This window comes from Ranitomeya variabilis, chromosome 7 (genome assembly GCF_051348905.1).
Source record: "Ranitomeya variabilis isolate aRanVar5 chromosome 7, aRanVar5.hap1, whole genome shotgun sequence".
Taxonomy (NCBI): Eukaryota; Metazoa; Chordata; class Amphibia; order Anura; family Dendrobatidae; genus Ranitomeya; species Ranitomeya variabilis.
Genome location: NC_135238.1, coordinates 243,025,262 through 243,046,810, shown reverse-complemented (window position 1 = coordinate 243,046,810; position 21,549 = coordinate 243,025,262). Strand labels below are relative to the sequence as shown.

The 21,549-nt window shown below is 48.8% G+C and overlaps 1 protein-coding gene across 1 annotated transcript in view; it reads right to left on the bottom strand.

Annotated features, from left to right (window-relative positions):
- Positions 1–21,549, bottom strand: part of PARP9 (poly(ADP-ribose) polymerase family member 9) — a 52,406-nt gene that overhangs the window by 14,221 nt on the left and 16,636 nt on the right. The window contains exons 3-5 of the mRNA XM_077273375.1: positions 17,942–18,163; positions 15,199–15,414; positions 3,214–3,286 (exon numbers count right to left, since the gene is read on the bottom strand). Of these exons, the coding sequence (XP_077129490.1) occupies positions 3,214–3,286; positions 15,199–15,414; positions 17,942–18,163 (511 nt within the window). The remainder of the gene's footprint in view (positions 1–3,213; positions 3,287–15,198; positions 15,415–17,941; positions 18,164–21,549) is intronic.

The following is a 21,549-nucleotide window of genomic DNA, read 5'->3' as shown; positions in this document are numbered from 1 at the left end:
AGGGAGCTCCCCCTAGTGGTGACTGCAGACAGGATCTTATCATGTATCTCTGTATACAGGGAGCTCCCCCTAGTGGTGACTGGAGACAGGATCTTATCATGTATCTCTGTATACAGGGAGCTCCCCCTAGTGGTGGCTGCAGACAGGATCTTATCATGTATCTCTGTATACAGGGAGCTCCCCCTAGTGGTGGCTGCAGACAGGATCTTATCATGTATCTCTGTATACAGGGAGCTCCCCCTAGTGGTGACTGCAGACAGGATCTTATCATGTATCTCTGTATACAGGGAGCTCCCCCTAGTGGTGACTGCAGACAGGATCTTATCATGTATCTCTGTATACAGGGAGCTCCCCCTAGTGGTGACTGGAGACAGGATCTTATCATGTATCTCTGTATACAGGGAGCTCCCCCTAGTGGTGGCTGCAGACAGGATCTTATCATGTATCTCTGTATACAGGGAGCTCCCCCTAGTGGTGGCTGCAGACAGGATCTTATCATGTATCTCTGTATACAGGGAGCTCCCCCTAGTGGTGGCTGCAGACAGGATCTTATGTGTATCTCTGTATACAGGGAGCTCCCCCTAGTGGTGGCTGCAGACAGGATCTTATGTGTATCTCTGTATACAGGGAGCTCCCCCTAGTGGTGGCTGCAGGCAGGATCTTATCATGTATCTCTGTATACAGGGAGCTCCCCCTAGTGGTGGCTGCAGACAGGATCTTATCATGTATCTCTGTATACAGGGAGCTCTCCCTAGTGGTGACTGCAGACAGGATCTTATCATGTATCTCTGTATACAGGGAGCTCCCTCTAGTGGTGGCTGCAGACAGGATCTTATCATGTATCTCTGTATACAGGGAGCTCCCCCTAGTGGTGACTGCAGACAGGATCTTATCATGTATCTCTGTATACATAGAGCTCCCCTAGTGGTGACTGCAGACAGGATCTTATCATGTATCTCTGTATACAGGGAGCTCTCCCTAGTGGTGGCTGCAGACAGGAGCTTATCATGTATCTCTGTATACAGGGAGCTCCCCCTAGTGGTGGCTGCAGACAGGAGCTTATCATGTATCTCTGTATACAGGGAGCTCCCCCTAGTGGTGGCTGCAGACAGGAGCTTATCATGTATCTCTGTCTACAGGGAGCTCCCCCTAGTGGTGACTGCAGACAGGATCTTATCATGTATCTCTGTATACATAGAGCTCCCCCTAGTGGTGACTGCAGACAGGATCTTATCATGTATCTCTGTATACAGGGAGCTCCCCCTAGTGGGGGCTGCAGACAGGATCTTATCATGTATCTCTGTATACAGGGAGCTCCCCCTAGTGGTGGCTGCAGACAGGATCTTATCATGTATCTCTGTATACATAGAGCTCCCCCTAGTGGTGACTGCAGACAGGATCTTATCATGTATCTCTGTATACAGGGAGCTCCCCCTAGTGGGGGCTGCAGACAGGATCTTATCATGTATCTCTGTATACAGGGAGCTCCCCCTAGTGGTGGCTGCAGACAGGATCTTATCATGTATCTCTGTATACATAGAGCTCCCCCTAGTGGTGACTGCAGACAGGATCTTATCATGTATCTCTGTATACAGGGAGCTCCCCCTAGTGGTGACTGCAGACAGGATCTTATCATGTATCTCTGTATACAGGGAGCTCCCCCTAGTGGTGGCTGCAGACAGGATCTTATCATGTATCTCTGTATACATAGAGCTCCCCCTAGTGGTGACTGCAGACAGGATCTTATCATGTATCTCTGTATACAGGGAGCTCCCCCTAGTGGTGACTGCAGACAGGATCTTATCATGTATCTCTGTATACACGGAGCTCCCCATAGTGGAGGCTGCAGTCAGGATCTTATCATGTATCTCTGTATACAGGGAGCTCCCCCTAGTGGTGACTGCAGACAGGATCTTATCATGTATCTCTGTATACAGGGAGCTCCCCCTAGTGGTGACTGCAGACAGGATCTTATCATGTATCTCTGTATACAGGGAGCTCCCCCTAGTGGTGACTGCAGACAGGATCTTATCATGTATCTCTGTATACAGGGAGCTCCCCCTAGTGGTGGCTGCAGACAGGATCTTATCATGTATCTCTGTATACAGGGAGCTCCCCCTAGTGGTGGCTGCAGACAGGATCTTATCATGTATCTCTGTATACAGGGAGCTCCCCCTAGTGGTGGCTGCAGACAGGATCTTATCATGTATCTCTGTATACAGGGAGCTCCCCCTAGTGGTGGCTGCAGACAGGATCTTATGTGTATCTCTGTATACAGGGAGCTCCCCCTAGTGGTGGCTGCAGACAGGATCTTATGTGTATCTCTGTATACAGGGAGCTCCCCCTAGTGGTGGCTGCAGGCAGGATCTTATCATGTATCTCTGTATACAGGGAGCTCCCCCTAGTGGTGGCTGCAGACAGGATCTTATCATGTATCTCTGTATACAGGGAGCTCCTCCTAGTGGTGGCTGCAGACAGAATCTTATGTGTATCTCTGTATACAGGGAGCTCCCCCTAGTGGTGGCTGCAGACAGAATCTTATCATGTATCTCTGTATACAGGGAGCTCCCCCTAGTGGTGACTGCAGACAGGATCTTATCATGTATCTCTGTATACAGGGAGCTCCCCCTAGTGGTGGCTGCAGACAGGATCTTATCATGTATCTCTGTATACAGGGAGCTCCCCCTAGTGGTGGCTGCAGACAGGATCTTATCATGTATCTCTGTATACAGGGAGCTCCCCCTAGTGGTGACTGCAGACAGGATCTTATCATGTATCTCTGTATACAGGGAGCTCCCCCTAGTGGTGGCTGCAGGCAGGATCTTATCATGTATCTCTGTATACATAGAGCTCCCCCTAGTGGTGGCTGCAGACAGGATCTTATCATGTATCTCTGTATACAGGGAGCTCCCCCTAGTGGTGACTGCAGACAGGATCTTATCATGTATCTCTGTATACAGGGAGCTCCCCCTAGTGGTGGCTGCAGACAGGATCTTATCACTTATCTCTGTATACAGGGAGCTCCCCCTAGTGGTGACTGCAGACAGGATCTTATCATGTATCTCTGTATACAGGGAGCTCCCCCTAGTGGTGGCTGCAGACAGGATCTTATCATGTACACAGGTAGTAGATTACTACTGTATTGCCCCAGTGCCCCCTATGTCCGACTTTGGGGCAGTTACACTGTTGCTGCACTCAGTCACACACTCTCACCTCTCGGTCTCTGGGTAAAGTCCATATTCTTATCAATCATTTTACCGGATGTTCTGAATTTGTCCTCAAAAGCCTTTTAAAGGAGAAAACAAGAAGATGATGATTGATCTCCACAAAAGACACAATGATCTGTTATTATCGTGGCCCTGTGAGCGCTGCTCTGAGGCATCACAGGTGACAGCTGCTGGGTCTGTGATCAGATTCCTCAACCTTCTGTGGGGTCCGCACATAACAGCAGCCAATAGGAGGCTGATACGGAGATCTCCGGATCTGGGATCTACAAGTGGAGCTTCCTGGGGGAAGATAATCTGTTGTTCCGATACATGATGCATGCTGGGAAATACCTCACCTGCCCCACACAGGACAGCCCCCACCACACACACAGGACGGCCCCCCACCACACACACAGGACGGCCCCCCACCACACACACAGGACGGCCCCCCACCACACACACAGGACGGCCCCCCACCACACACACAGGACGGCCCCCCACCACACACACAGGACGGCCCCCCACCACACACACAGGACGGCCCCCCACCACACACAGGACGGCCCCCACCACACACACAGGACGCCCCCCACCACACACACAGGATGCCCCCCATCACACAGGACGGCCCCCCACCACACACAGGACGGCCCCCACCACACACAGGACGGCCCCCCACCACACACAGGATGCCCACCACACACACACAGGACGGCCCCCACCACACACACAGGACGGCCCCCACCACACACACAGGACAACCCCCACCACACACAGGACAACCCCCACCACACACAGGACGGCCCCCACACACACACAGGACGGCCCCCCACACACACAGGACGGCCCCCACCACACACACACAGGACGGCCCCCACCACACACACACACAGGACGGCCCCCACCACACACACAGGACGGCCCCCCCCCCACACACACAGGACGCCCCCCACACACACAGGACGGCCCCCCACCACACACACAGGACGGCCCCCCACCACACACACACACACACACACAGGACGGCCCCCACCACACACACACACACAGGACGGCCCCCACCACACACAGGACGGCCCCCACCACACACAGGACGGCCCCCCACCACACACAGGACGGCCCCCCACCACACACAGGACGGCCCCCCACCACACACACAGGATGCCCCCCACCACACACAGGACGGCCCCCCACCACACACAGGATGCCCACCACACACACACAGAACGGCCCCCACCACACACACAGGACAACCCCCACCACACACAGGACAACCCCCACCACACACAGGACAACCCCCACCACACACAGGACGGCCCCCACACACACACAGGACGGCCCCCCCCACACACAGGACGGCCCCCACCACACACACAGGACGGCCCCCACCACACACACACAGGACGGCCCCCACCACACACACACAGGACGGCCCCCACCACACACACAGGACGGCCCCCCACACACACAGGACGGCCCCCACCACACACACAGGACGCCCCCCACACACACAGGACGGCCCCCCACCACACACACAGGACAGCCTCCACCACACACACAGGACGGCCCCCACCACACACACACACACACACAAGACGGCCCCCACCACACACACACACACAGGACGGCCCCCACCACACACAGGACGGCCCCCACCACACACAGGACGGCCCCCCACCACACACACAGGACAGCCTCCACCACACACACAGGACGGCCCCCACCACACACACACACACACACACACACACACACACACAGGACGGCCCCCCACCACACACTCACGACGGCCCCCACGACACACAGGACGGCCCCCACCACATACACACACACAGGACGGCCCCCCACCACACACTCACGACGGCCCCCACGACACACAGGATGCCCCCCCACCACACACAGGACGGCCCCCCACCACACACACAGGACGGCCGCCATCATTATTCACGGCTGGAGGCAGATCACACCACTAGGAAGAAAACAATTCCACCCTCTACCTGAACAAGTCATAGAGCTAACTACACTCTCCTATATACAGAGCACGCTCACTACACTCTCCTATATACAGAGCACGTTCACTGCACTCTACTATATACAGAGTACGCTCACTACACTCTCCTATATACAGAGCACGCTCATTGCACTCCCCTATATACAGAGCATGCTCACTACACTGTTGTGAATTCTGCTCTTGGGTTCCCTCCGGTGGTTGTTGGTGGTAATGCAGTTGTCCCTGGCTTGCAATCCTGGGCAGGTGTCCCTGCTGATTGCAGTGCTGACTGGGGTATTTAAGGATGCTGGATTCATGAGTCCTTGCCAGTTGTCCATTGTTCTTGGAGGTTTTGGATATCAGTCTGGTTCCCCCCTTCCCTGCTGCCAAATCAGCAAAGATAAGTGTCTGGTTTTGTTTCTGCAGCACACATGCTGTGTGCTTTTCAATCAGTACTATTCATTGTTTTTTCTTGTCCAGCTCAGACTGTGTTAGGATTTTTTCAGTCAAGTTGGATTCTCTGGAGATGCAGATATACATTCCATGTCTTTAGTTAGATGGTGGCATTTTTGTATTATCTGCTGTGGATATTTTCAGGGTTTTAATACTGACTGCTTAGCATTCTGTCCTATCCTTTCCTATTTAACTAGAGTGGCCTCTTTTGCTAAATCCTGTTTTCTGCCTGCGTGTGTCTTTCCTCTAATACTCACAGTCAATATTTGTGGGGGGCTGCCTATCCTTTGGGGTTCTGCTCTGAGGCAAGATAGGATTCCCATTTCCATCTATAGGGGTATTTAGTCCTCCGGCTGTGTCGAGGTGTCTAGGATGTGATAGGTACATCCCACGGCTACTTCTAGTTGCGGTGTCAGTTTAAGGTTTGCGGTCAGTACAGGTTCCACCTACTCCTGAGAAAGTCTCATGCGGCTACAAGGTCACCGGATCATAACAGTACAACTGGCCAACAATGAGTTAAATGCATCTCAGAAGGGAAGAAAGGTGTTGAGCCATTTTTTTTTCTGTAGCCTGCTTTGTCTTTTCTTCCCTCTTTTTCTCTGGGTGGCTGAGGAGTCTTGTGCCAGCATGGATGTTCAGGAATTAGCTTCTCGTGTAGACCAGCTTGCTGCTAGGGTACAGGGTATTTCTGATTATATTGTCCAGACTCCGGTTTTGGAGCCTAGGATTCCTATTCCTGATTTGTTTTTTGGAGACAGGTCCAAATTTTTGAGTTTTAAAAACAACTGTAAACTGTTTTTTGCTCTGAAACCTCGATCCTCTGGTGATTCCATTCAGCAGGTTAAAATTGTCATCTCCCTGCTGCGTAGTGATCCTCAGGATTGTGCATTTTCCCCGGAATCTGGGAATCCGGCCTTGCTTAATGTAGATTCCTTTTTTCAGGCTTTAGGATTATTATATGATGAACCAAACTCTGTGGATCAAGCGGAGAAGACCTTGTTGGCCCTGTCTCAGGGTCAAGAAGCGGCAGAATTGTATTGTCAGAAATTTAGAAAATGGTCTGTGTTGACTAAATGGAATGATGATGCTTTGGCGGCAATTTTCAGAAAGGGTCTTTCTGAATCTGTTAAAGATGTTATGGTGGGGTTTCCCACGCCTTTCGGTCTGAATGATTCACATTATGTCTCTGGCCATTCAGATTGATCGGCGCTTGCGAGAGCGCAGAACTGTGCGCGCTGTGGTGTTGTCCTTAGAGCAAAGTCCTGAGCCTATGCAGTGTGATAGGATTCTGTCTAGAACAGAACAACAAGGATTCAGACGTCAGAATAGGTTGTGTTTTTATTGTGGCGATGCTTCTCATGCCATTTCAGTCTGCCCTAAACGTACAAAGAGGATCGCTAGTTCATTTACCATCAGTACTGTACAACCTAAATTTCTGTGATCGGTGTCCTTGATTTGCTCATTGTCATCATTTTCTGTCATGGCGTTTGTGGATTCAGGCGCCGCCTTGAACTTAATGGACTTTGAGTTTGCCAGGCGTTGTGGTTTTCCCTTGCAGTCTTTGCAGAACCCTATTCCTTTAAGGGGCATTGATGCTACACCTTTGGCTAAAAATAAGCCTCAGTTTTGGACACAGGTGACCATGTGCATGGCGCCAGCCCATCAGGAAGATTGTCGATTTCTGGTGTTGCATAATTTGCATGATGCTATCGTGCTGGGTTTTCCGTGGTTGCAGGTACATAATCCTGTGTTGGATTGGAAGTCTATGTCTGTGACTAGCTGGGGTTGTCAGGGGGTTCATAATGACGTTCCTTTAATGTCAATCTCCTCTTCTTCCTCTTCTGAAATTCCAGAGTTTTTGTCTGATTTTCAGGATGTATTCGATGAGCCCAAGTCCAGTTCCCTTCCACCGCATAGGGACTGTGATTGTGCGATTGACTTGATTCCAGGCTGTAAGTTCCCTAAGGGCCGACTTTTCAACCTGTCTGTGCCTGAACATACCGCTATGCGGAGCTATGTTAAGGAGTCTTTGGAGAAGGGGCATATTCGGCCATCTTCTTCACCGTTGGGAGCGGGATGTTTTTTTATTGTTAAGAAGGATGGCTCCTTGAGACCCTGTATTGATTATCGCCTCTTGAATAAGATCACGGTCAAGTTTCAATACCCTTTACCTTTGCTTTCCGATTTGTTTGCTAGGATTAGGGGGGCTAGTTGGTTTACGAAGATTGACCTTCGGGGGGCATATAATCTTGTTCGTATTAAGCAGGGTGACGAATGGAAAACTGCGTTTAATACGCCCGAAGGCCATTTTGAATATCTTGTGATGCCATTCGGGCTCTCTAATGCTCCATCCATTTTTCAGTCCTTCATGCATGATATCTTCCGGACTTATCTTGATAAATTCTTGATTATATATTTGGATGACATTTTGATTTTTTCCGATGATTGGGAGTCTCATGTGAAGCAGGTCAGGATGGGATTTCAGATCCTTCGTGATAATGCTTTGTTTGTGAAGGGGTCTAAGTGTCTTTTTGGAGTGCAGAAGGTTTCTTTTTTGGGCTTCATTTTTTCTCCTTCATCTATAGAGATGGATCCGGTTAAGGTTCAGGCCATTCATGATTGGATTCAACCCACATCTGTGAAGAGCCTTCAGAAATTTTTGGGCTTTGCTAATTTTTATCGCCGTTTCATTGCTAACTTCTCCAGTGTGGTTAAACCCTTGACCGATTTGAAGAAGAAAGGCGCTGATGTGGCGAATTGGTCCTCTGCGGCTGTCTCTGCCTTTCAGGAGCTTAAACGCCGATTTACTTCTGCCCCGGTGTTGCGTCAACCGGATGTTTCTCTTCCGTTTCAGGTTGAGGTTGACGCTTCTGAGATTGGCGCAGGGGCAGTTTTGTCCCAGAGGGATCCTGTTGGTTCCTTAATGAAACCGTGTGCCTTCTTTTCCTGTAAGTTTTCGCCTGCTGAACGCAATTATGATGTCGGCAATCGGGAACTGTTGGCTATGAAGTGGGCGTTTGAGGAGTGGCGACATTGGCTTGAGGGAGCTAAGCACCGTATTGTGGTCTTGACCGATCATAAAAATCTGATTTACCTCGAGTCTGCCAGACGGCTAAATCCTAGACAGGCTCGATGGTCCTTGTTTTTTTCCCATTTTGATTTCGTGGTCTCATATCTTCCGGGTTCTAAGAATTTTAAGGCTGATGCCCTCTCTAGGAGTTTTTTGCCTGATTCTCCTGAGGTCCTTGAACCGGTTGGCATTCTGAAAGAAGGGGTGGTTCTTTCTGCCATCTCCCCTCATTTGCGACGGGTTCTTCAGGAATTTCAGGCTGACAAACCTGACCGCTGTCCAGTGGGGAAACTGTTTGTTCCTGACAGATGGACTAGTAGAGTGATTTCTGAGGTTCATTGTTCTGTGTTGGCTGGCCATCCTGGTATTTTTGGTACCAGAGATTTGGTTGGTAGGTCTTTTTGGTGGCCTTCTTTGTCACGTGATGTACGTTCTTTTGTGCAGTCCTGTGGGACGTGTGCGCGGGCCAAGCCTTGTTGTTCCCGTGCTAGTGGGTTGCTTTTGCCATTGCCGGTCCCTGAGAGGCCCTGGACGCATATTTCTATGGATTTTATTTCTGATCTTCCGGTTTCCCAGAGGATGTCGGTTATCTGGGTGGTTTGTGACCGGTTCTCTAAGATGGTTCATTTGGTACCTTTGCCTAAATTGCCTTCCTCTTCAGATTTGGTTCCGTTGTTTTTTTCAGCATGTAGTTCGTCTGCATGGTATTCCGGAGAATATTGTGTCCGATAGAGGTTCCCAGTTTGTTTCCAGGTTTTGGCGGGCCTTTTGTGCTAGGCTGGGCATTGATTTGTCTTTTTCTTCCGCATTTCATCCTCAGACAAATGGCCAATCCGAGCGAACTAATCAGACCTTGGAGACTTATTTGAGATGCTTTGTGTCTACTGATCAGGATGATTGGGTGGCTTTCTTGCCATTGGCCGAGTTTGCCCTTAATAATCGGGCTAGTTCGGCTACTTTGGTTTCGCCCTTCTTTTGTAATTTTGGTTTTCATCCTCGTTTTTCTTCAGGGCAGGTTGAGCCTTCTGACTGTCCTGGTGTGGATTCTGTGGTTGACAGGTTGCAGCAGATTTGGGCTCATGTGGTGGACAATTTGGTGTCGTCTCAGGAGGAGGCTCAACGTTTTGCTAACCGTCGTCGGTGTGTTGGTTCCCGGCTTCAGGTTGGGGATCTGGTCTGGTTGTCTTCCCGTCATGTTCCTATGAAGGTTTCTTCCCCTAAGTTTAAGCCTCGGTTTATTGGTCCTTATAGGATTTCTGAGATTATTAATCAGGTGTCTTTTCGATTGGCCCTTCCGGCCTCTTTTGCTATCCATAATGTCTTCCATAGATCTTTATTGCGGAAATATGTGGTGCCCGTTGTTCCCTCTGTTGATCCTCCGGCCCCTGTGTTGGTTGATGGGGAGTTGGAGTATGTGGTTGAGAAGATTTTGGATTCTCGCTTTTCGAGGCGGAGGCTTCGGTACCTTGTTAAATGGGTTATGGCCAGGAGGATAATTCTTGGGTTTTTGCTTCTGATGTCCATGCTGCTGATTTGGTTCGTGCCTTTCATCTGGCTCGTCCTGATCGGCCTGGGGGCTCTGGTGAGGGTTCGGTGACCCCTCCTCAAGGGGGGGGTACTGTTGTGAATTCTGCTCTTGGGTTTCCTCCGGTGGTTGTTGGTGGTAATGCAGTTGTCCCTGGCTTGCAATCCTGGGCAGGTGTCCCTGCTGATTGCAGTGCTGACTGGGGTATTTAAGGTTGCTGGATTCATGAGTCCTTGCCAGTTGTCCATTGTTCTTGGAGGTTTTGGATATCAGTCTGGTTCCCCCCTTCCCTGCTGCCAAATCAGCAAAGATAAGTGTCTGGTTTTGTTTCTACAGCACACATGCTGTGTGCTTTTCAATCAGTGCTATTCATTGTTTTTTCTTGTCCAGCTCAGACTGTGTTAGGATTTTTTCAGTCAAGTTGGATTCTCAGGAGATGCAGATATACGTTCCATGTCTTTAGTTAGATGGTGGAATTTTTGTATTATCTGCTGTGGATATTTTCAGGGTTTTAATACTGACCGCTTAGCATTCTGTCCGATCCTTTCCTATTTAGCTAGAGTGGCCTCTTTTGCTAAATCCTGTTTTCTGCCTGCGTGTGTCTTTCCTCTAATACTCAGTCAATATTTGTGGGGGGCTACCTATCCTTTGGGGTTCTACTCTGAGGCAAGATAGGTTTCCTATATCCATCTATAGGGGTATTTAGTCCTCCGGCTGTGTTGAGGTGTCTAGGATGTGATAGGTACACCCCACGGCTACTTCTAGTTGCGATGTCAGTTTAAGGTTTGCGGTCAGTACAGGTTCCACCTACTCCTGAGAAAGTCTCATACGGCTCCAAGGTCACCGGATCATAACACTACACTCTCCTATATACAGAGCACGCTCATTGCACTCTCCTATATACAGAGCACGCTCATTGCACTCTCCTATATACAGAGCACGCTCATTGCACTCTCCTACATACAGAGCACGCTCATTGCACTCTCCTATATACAGAGCACGCTCATTGCACTCTCCTATAGACAGAGCACAATCACTACTCTCTCCTATATACAGAACACGTTCACTACACTCTCCTATATACAGAACACGCTAACTGCACTCTCCTATATACAGAGCACGCCAACTGCACTCTCCTATATACAGAGCACGCTCACTACACTCTCCCATATACAGAGCACACTCATTGCACTCTCCTATATACAGAGCACGCTCACTACTCTCCTATATACAGAGCACGTTCACTACACTCTCCTATATACAGAGCACGCCAACTGCACTCTCCTATATACAGAGCACGCTCACTACACTCTCCCATATACAGAGCACACTCATTGCACTCTCCTATATACAGAGCACGCTCACTACTCTCCTATATACAGAGCACGTTCACTGCACTCTACTATATACAGAGCACGCTCACTACACTCTTGTGAAGGAGAAAATGTCTAATGAAATCAATTATTAAACCTTATATAAGTCAGTTCAGATATAATGTAGCAAGATGGCGATTGTGTATTTGAAACTGTCTCGAAGATCCTTGAAACTGACGTGGAAGGAATCTTTGGAATGCAGGAGTGAAGGCACTGGAATACCCCATATTTGAAAATGAAGTTGGAATGAACCAATCAGAGTGACACTAACTATTCTGAAGTTGTGCGACCTCCCCCATTTCTTGTGTTTAGTATGTTCCTTTGTCCAGAATAAAGCAGTTATGAGTAAGCCATCACTGAGAGAGGAGTGTGTGTATCGTCTCTGTGAATCTGATACATTCTGGGCCTCTAAGCTAGCACTCAGCTTATATTTGGTCAGGTACAAGCAATCATATAGATCTCCCTTTAAGAGATCACCCTCACACTCTCCTATATACAGAGCACGCTCATTGCACTCCCCTATATACAGAGCACGCTCACTACACTCTCCTATATACAGAGCACGCTCATTGCACTCTCCTATATACAGAGCACGCTCATTGTACTCTCCTATATACAGAGCACGCTCATTGCACTCTCCTATATACAGAGCACGCTCATTGCACTCTCCTATATACAGAGCACGCTCATTGCACTCTCCTATAGACAGAGCACAATCACTACTCTCTCCTATATAGAGCACGCTCACTACACTCTCCTATATACAGAGCAGAGCACGCTCATTTCACTCTCCTATAGACAGAGCACAATCACTACTCTCTCCTATATAGAGAACGCTCACTACTCTCCTATATACAGAGCTCGCTCACTACTCTCCTATATATAGAACACGTTCACTACACTCTCCTATATATTGAGCACGCTCACTACTCTCCTATATACAGAGCATGCTCATTACACTCTCCTATATACAGAGCATGCTCATTACACTCTCCTATATACAGAGCATGCTCATTACACTCTCCTATAGACAGAGCACGCTCATTGCACTCTCCCATATACAGAGCACGCTCACTGCACTCTCCCACATACAGAGCATGCTCACTACACTATCCTATATACAGAGCACGCTCACTACACTCTCCTATATACAGAACACGTTCACTGCACTCTGCCATATACAGAGCACGCTCATTGCACTCTCCCATATACAGAGCACGCTCATTGCACTCTCCTATACAGAGCACGCTCACTACACTCTCCTATATACAGCGCACGCTCACTACACTCTCCTATATACAGAGCACGCTCATTGCACTCTCCAATATACAGAGCACGCTCATTGCACTCTCCTATACACAGAGCACGCTCACTACACTCTCCTATATACAGCGCACGCTCACTACACTCTCCTATATACAGAGCACGCTCATTGCACTTTCCTATATACAGAGCACGCTCATTGCACTCTCCTATATTCAGAGCACACTCATTACACTCTCCCATATACAGAGCACGCTCATTGCACTCTCCTATATACAGCGCACGCTCACTGCACTCTCCTATATACAGCGCACGGTCACTGCACTCTCCTATATACAGCGCACGCTCATTACACTCTCCCATATACAGAGCACGCTCATTGCACTCTCCCATATACAGAGCACGCTCATTGCACTCTCCCATATACAGAGCACGCTCATTGCACTCTCCCATATACAGAGCATGCTCATTGCACTCTCCCATATACAGAGCACGCTCATTGCACTCTCCCATATACAGAGCACGCTCATTGCACTCTCCCATATACAGAGCACGCTCATTGCACTCTCCCATATACAGAGCATGCTCATTACACTCTCCCATATACAGAGCACACTCATTACACTCTCCCATATACAGAGCACGCTCATTGCACTCTCCTATATACAGCGCACGCTCACTGCACTCTCCTATATACAGCGCACGCTCACTACACTCTCCTATATACAGAGCACGCTCATTACACTCTCCCATATACAGAGCACGCTCATTGCACTCTCCCATATACAGAGCACGCTCATTACACTCTCCTATATACAGAACACGCTAACTGCACTCTCCTATATACAGAGCACGCTCATTACACTCTGGTTTCTACTTCTAATCTCGATTAGTTGGGCGGCACGGTGGCTCAGTGGTTAGCCTTGCAGCGCTGGGGTCCTGGGTTCAAATCCCACCAAGGACAACATCTGCAAGGAGTTTGTATGTTCTGCCCGTGTTTGCGTGGGTTTCCTCCGGGTTCTCCGGTTTCCTCCCACATTTCAAACACATACTGATAGGGAACTTAGATTGTGAGCCCCAATGGGGACAGTGATGATGATGTGTGCAACCTGTAAAGCGCTGCGGAATATGTTAGCGCTATATAAAAATAAAGATTATTATTATTATTAGTTTCCTACGAGGTCGGATGTTGTACTGTGAGTCTTAGTATAAGGATGGCACCACCGGTCACCGGCACCGATATTGGGAGATCCTTGTTTTCACCAGTGAGCCGTGTGGTGCGGCTACTGCAGAGTCTTGTGCCGGTGTAATATACATACATATATATATATATAAGACGCAGCCAATCACAGGAGCGCAGAGATCGAGACTGATCAACACTTCCAGAGAAGACTCTGAAGAAACACTCAGTTGGCTGCAAGCAGAGATTTCTCCTACTGCCCCAAAAAGCATCAAATGTGAATATCTCTGCAATGGAGCAACGCAGCGCAAAACAGAAAAGAGCGGCAGAATCCGGAGAGCTCAGGGGTTTCTATAAGGGATTTAACTCAATATTTTAGAGCAAGTGACAAGTCCTCTCTAGATCCGCCACTTCCTGCAACGATGACTATTAATCCAACAGTCTCCTATTAGCGGATGTGTCTGACGACAGGACTAGAGACGCGGGTTCATGCAGGACGTGCCGTCCGGTCATCTCTGTGCGGCTGCCATCTTATGGTCACGGAGTCACCTATCCTTATTCTCGGTTGGGGGCCGATGTAAAAGGAAAGAGTTTGGGGGTCGCACTGATCGAATAGATATCCATGATGTCCGCCATCATGGGCTGATAAATGTGCCATACCCTAAATGTCTGCACTACCCTTAGGCTGGGTTAACACTGCGTTATTGGCGTCAGCTAGACGGACTACGTTACACCACGGCATAATGCGGTGTAACATAGTCCGTTAACGCGCCATTAATTCCTATGACAGACGCATCGCTAGCGCACGCCCACAATAGGCGTGCGCTGTGTGCAGTCATTGAGTGACGGACCACAAGACGCGGTCTGCAGCGTTTCCGGGTCCGTCACCGCTAGCGCAGATAGAGCTAGCAGATGCTGTATCTGTGCTACCGCGCTGCCATACCGGCACTTGCGTTAACAGCAGCCCGTTACCGTATGTGTTGAACGGACTGCTGTTAACACAATGTGAACCTAGCCTAAATGTCTGCTGTCCTATTAAGGACACGGACCCTACACCGCCTCTATACAGGTTACCCCCGTGTGTCCCTCCTCATGTCACACACATCATTCCGAATCCTGCCGCAACCCCGATATAAACCTGCATTGTGTCCCGGTCGTTGGGGTGGATAATGAAGGCCACGTCCATCCGACTCTGGTTCACTCTGGCGAAGTCGAGAACCGTCTGAATCATGATGTCGGCCACCTTCTGCTTCTCCAAGCCAATATTTCCAGAGCCCAAAGCCGGGAAAGAGATGGACGGAGCCGCGATACTGTGTGCACTAACCAGACATTCCCTGGTGACTTCTCGTAGACTCTGCAACACATGAATGTTATGTGAGTACACACCGACATCATAGAGGAGGCAAATGTAGCCCCCAATATTACCCCAAGAGAAGGAGGCAGCTCCAGCAATGGACCCCTCAGAAACAAGTGACATCTAAGCACCCCAATCTATAATCAATCACCGACATGAACATTATAAGCATGGAGGAAACTATATGTCTATATATGAATACAGAGAGCTCCCCCTAGTGGTGACTGCAGACAGGATCTTATCATGTGTCTCCGTATATAGGGAGCTCACCACAGATTGCGGTGACATCTCCTGTGTACAGCGTCCTCTTCAGGTCACCACAGATTGTGGGGACATCTCCTGTGTACAGCGCCCTCTTCAGGTCACCACAGATTGCGCGGACATCTCCTGTGTACAGCGCCCTCTTCAGGTCACCACAGATTGCGGGGACATCTCCTGTGTACAGCGCCCTCTTCAGGTCACCACAGATTGCGGGGACATCTCCTGTGTACAGCGTCCTCTTCAGGTAACCACAGATTGCGGGGACATCTCCTGTGTACAGCGCCCTCTTCAGGTAACCACAGATTGCGGGGACATCTCCTGTGTACAGCGCCCTCTTCAGGTCACCACAGATTGCGGGGGCATCTCCTGTGTACAGCGTCCTCTTCAGGTCACCACAGATTGCGGGGACATCTCCTGTGTACAGCGTCCTCTTCAGGTCACCACAGATTGCGGGGACATCTCCTGTGTACAGCGTCCTCTTCAGGTCACCACAGATTGCGGGGACATCTCCTGTGTACAGCGTCCTCTTCAGGTCACCACAGATTGCGGGGGCATCTCCTGTGTACAGCGTCCTCTTCAGGTCACCACAGATTGTGGGGACATCTCCTGTGTACAGCGTCCTCTTCAGGTCACCACAGATTGCGGGGACATCTCCTGTGTACAGCACCCTCTTCAGGTCACCACAGATTGTGGGGACATCTCCTGTGTACAGCGTCCTCTTCAGGTCACCACAGATTGCGGGGGCCTCTCCTGTGTACAGCGCCCTCTTCAGGTCACCACAGATTGTCCCCTTGGTTCAAGTCTAGGCTCCAGAACCTCCATCTTCTGGAGAAGCCGTTCTTTTGGTGATGTGGACGTCTCTTATGGTTGTTGTTGCTGAATGGTGAAATTCCTCCTCATCTTCAGCTTTTAGCAGCGACTGGAAGATTCTGACGTAAATTTCTCTGATGTTTGTTCTGTCCATAATCCACTCCTCCTTATTTAAAGGGAACCTGTCACCCCCCAGGGCCTAGTAAGGTAAAAGACCCACGTTGAGTAGCACTAAGGCTGCGTTCTGTGAAGGTGAGATATCCGTACATCAGTTGATGTCAGTTCCAGGGCAGCGCACCCGAGAAATAATTGCAGAGCGCAGGCGCCGGTGACGGCACAAGACAGAGAGGAGGCGGCGCGCGGTGGGATGATGGACGGCTGCGAGGCGTTTGAGTCAGGGAGAAATCATACGTCACGGATTCAATACAGGTATGGCGTGAAATTTATAAAACTGATTATTTCAGCATTCCTGGGGATATAAGCATAAGAGCCACCTTCACAGAATGCAGCCTTAGTGCTACTGAAGGGGGCTCTTTTACCTTAATAGGCCCTGGGAGGTGACAGGTTCCCTTTAAAGCTCCAGCCCCCTAGCAAAATGCTGCCCCACTATGCCTCACTGTGAGGATGATGATCGTCTGCTGATGACCGCTGCCGGCTTTACACCCTCTGGGATTATGGCCACAAAGTTCCCCCTCGGTCTCATCACACAGACGACGTTTCCCGCTTGTGGCCGACGTGATGGAGGCTTTGGCAGAATATCGCCGGGTGTGGATGAACTTTGTAAGAGGAGGCTCCATCGTGTCACTGACCCCAGAGTCAGGACATATGAAGAATACATTGCTGTCACATGTAGGACACAGTCAGGACTGGCCAGACATCCCTGCAGCTCCGCTCATGTTGCTGTCGTCCTACTGTCTTTCCCCAATATCTGGGGGGCGTCCAGTTCTCGTGATGTCATCGTTGTTCCAGTTTTCCGGCCTTTCTTGATGATGTCCTCACAGCGTCCATGGTGGATCTGATGCCTGGAGAGGATTTTGTCCCTTCTGACAACTTTCCACAGTGAGATCCTGGCTGTGTTGTTAGCTGTTTATGGACCAGGAAATGTCAGCTGGGGCTAATCATGAGCACTGACTACTGTGTAATATGGGGGTGATGTGATCAGCTGATTCTGAGCACAATCACAGCCCTGATTATAAGACGGTGTGCACACTTATGCAACCACAGTATTGTAGTTTTATTATTACTTGTTTTTACACCTGAAAGGATTTGTTTGCATCCATCAGGATCTGTACAGTTTATGGAAACATTAAAGGGGAAAGGTCCTGAAATGTTTCCTCCTGGTGGGATCATTTACATGGCAAAACCCCAGGATTTATCAGGGGCGTGTAGACTTTTATATGCACTTCCTTCATTGATGTGGCTGGTGGTCTTTGCAGTCCCCCGGTGTTACACTCACCTGCTCAGCCTCCCGTTTCCCGGACGGTAGTATGACGTGGTAGACATACTTGCAGGGCAGGCTACCACCGCCGCCGGTCGCGATCACTTTGCCGTTCCTCTGATGAGGTTTCCTCCGGATTTCTTCCTGTAATTTCCTGCCGGCTTTTCGGTAAATGGCGGCTGAGATGGCTCCAGACGAGAGGTCCAGATTGGAGGAGATTGAGTTCACAATGATGGTGGTCTGGAAGAGAAACGATGACTGCTGAGCCGCGGACACTGCGGGGTACCTGGAGACCCCCATTATTCAGAAGCTCCTCCGGACGCCTACACTACAACAGCCCTTTAGTGCGATGGTGACAATCTACATTTATGAAATAAACATTTATTTTTACACAATATAAATTTTACTGGATGAAAATGCATTTTTATTCCTGCTTTCTCAGCCGCGGGGCAGATATTTTTAGCTGCTGCTGTTCAAGTGTCCAAGTGCGACAGCTGCAAAAATGGCAGTTCTGGGACATAGGACATCGTGGCCGGACGCCCACCCAAAGAGGACACACACCCGGGATATGCGGCTCACAGCTGCGGAGAACGCTGGCGCCATTTTACTGTACCCAGCGCCATGCGCGTACCTGCACTATCCCTACAGTGGTGTGCAGCTACGGCCCACCAGAGCAGCGGCCATGACAGCCGCTATGACAGTAGTATTGCCAGGCTCCTGCCCCGTTCTCATTGCCGCAGCCCGGCTCATGACTGAATAGTGGGGCCACAACAGCAGTATAACCAGGAATTGAAGCTCGAGGGATAATTTGCATATTCCCGATGCATTCTGGGAGAGTGAACCATGTGAATTTTGTCACGATCTTCATCACTTTGACGTCATATAAAGATTAAGAACATGGAAGACGCCAGTAGCCATGTGCGGAGCAGCATCGCATGCTACATGGTCAGAGTTACCAGTGGAGAAGCGAAACTTCACCAGAAATGCAAGATTGATGGAGGAAAAGTGGCAAAGTCTAGAAGAGAGAAAAGAGACATTGAAAATTAATAAGGAAGGTGAAGAGTTCTTAGACCAGAAGTACAGGAGCTTCTCACAAAATTAGAATATCAGCAAAAAGTGAAACTCACATTATATTGAGCCACCACACACAGGTGTATCCAGGACATGGGCTACAAGTGTCACATTCCTTGGGTCAGCCACTCATGACCAATAGACAACGCCAGAAGCGTCTTACCTGGGCCAAGGAGGAAAGAACCGGACTGTTGTCAGTGGTCCCAGGTCCCAGAGTCTGGAGGAAGAGTGGAGAGGCCACAATCCAAGCTGCTGGAGGTCTGGTGTGAAGTCTCCACAGTCAGTGATGGTTTGGGGAGCCATGTCATCTGCTGGTGTAGGTCCACTGGGTTTTATCAAGACCAAAGTCAGTGCAGCCGTCTACCAGGACATTTTAGAGCACTTCATGCTTCCCTCTGCCAACAAGCTTTTTGGAGATGGAAATGTCATTCTCCAGCAAGACTTGGCCCCTGTCCACAAAGCCAAAAGTACCAACACCTGGTGTAAAAACAACAGTATCACTGGGCTTGATTGTCAGCAAACTCACCTGACCTTATCCCCATAGAGAATCTATAGAGTATTGTCAAGAGGAAGATGAGAGACACCAGACCCAACAATGCAGACGAGCTGAAGGCTGCTATCAAAGCAACCTGGGCTTCCATAACCCCTCAGCAGCGCCACAGGCTGATCGCCTCCATGCCACGCCGCATTGATGTAGTAATTGATGCAAAGGAGCCCTGACCAAGTATTGAGTGCATTTACTGAACATACATTTCAGTAGGCCAACATTTCTGATAATAAAATCATTTTTTCAAGCTGGTGTTATAAAGTATTCTAATTTACTGAGATAATGACTTTTGGATTTTCATTGGCTGCAAGCCATAATCATCAACATTAACAGAAAGAAACACGTGAAATAGTTCACTGATTGTAATGACTCAATAATTCACTTTTTGTATTGAAGAACTGAAATAAATTCACTTTTTGAGGATATTCTAATTTTGTGAGAAGCATCTATACCTCTACAGAATACAGAAAGGGAAGACATTTGTAGTGCACCTGAAGAAATAGAGGAATTGAAACTTGTGACCCAAAAAACCAGGAGGATCAGGAGGCAGACAGCATCAAACTGCTCAGGAACCAGTTCCAGGCTCTCACGCAGGAGAACCAAGAGCAAATACATCAAGATAAAACTTTGCCCACAAAAAACAACCTTGTAAGCACTCTTAGTCCACTTGGATGGAGAAATAAACACATTGTGAAGAAGAAGAAGAGAGTGGTGGTCATGGGGGAGAAGAAGCGGAGAGTGGTGGTCATGGGGAGAAGAAGAAGCAGAGAGTGGTGGACATGGGGGAGAAGAAGAAGCGGAGAGTGGTGATCATGGGGGAGAAGAAGAAGCGGAGAGTGGTGGTTATGGGGAGAAGAAGTGGAGAGTGGTGGTTATGGGGAGAAGAAGTGGAGAGTGGTGGTCATGGTAGAGAAGAACAAGCGGAGAGTGGTGGTTATGGGGAGAAAAAGTGGAGAGTGGTGGTCATGGGGAGAAGAAGAAGCAGAAAGAGATGGTCATGGGGAGAAGTGTAGAGTGGTGGTCATGGGGAAGAAGAAGCAGAGAGCGGTGGTCAAGGGGGAGGAACAGAGGCAGCTATCTGCACACTGGTTATAACCTCAAGAGAAATGTGCTGTCCTCCAGATGCAATAATAAAAGATGCGTCTGACAGGATATCATTACTCTTCAGACCTACAGATGGACTACCCATTCCTGCTAATACATGTGGGACAAATGACACCACAATAAAGGATCTGGAAACCAGCTGCAGTGACAGAAGACTTAAGAAAGAATGTGAAAGACCTGGGAGCACAGGTGGTCTTCTCATCCATCCTCCCAGTGGATGGCCATGGAATAAGAAATATGATTCTACAGGGGACTACCTCTTGAGGCTCATGAAGAGAATGCCAAGAGTGTGCAAAGCAGTCATCAAAGCAAAAGGTGGCTACTTTGAAGAATCTAGAATATAAGACATATTTTCAGTTGTTTCACACTTTTTTGTTAAGTATATAATTCCACATGTGTTAATTCATAGTTTTGATGCCTTCAGTGTGAATTTACAATTTTCATAGTCATGAAAATACAGAAAAATCTTTAAATGACAAGGTGTGTCCAAACTTTTGGTCTGTACTGTGTGTGTGTGTGTATATATATATATATATATATATATATATATATATATATATATATATATATATATATATATATATATATATATATATATATATATATATATATATATATATATATATATAACCAGAGGTGTCCGGAGGGATAGTCTGAGATGCCCTCCTCCTTTCACTGAGTACTGTGTTGAATTTTGGGTTGTCCCAGTGGGGGACAGGCCCGGTGGAGCACTCTGAACGGCCGCTCCAGTACTGTGAACAACTGAAGTAAGGATATTTAGCTCTAAAGGAGAATCATGTTTCCGTGGAAGAAAAAGAGTTTGAATCTGTGTGATGGAACTGATACTATTAGTCTCATGATTCAAAGACGGGGAAAGAAATCTGTCAGGGATGCAGTAAAAATA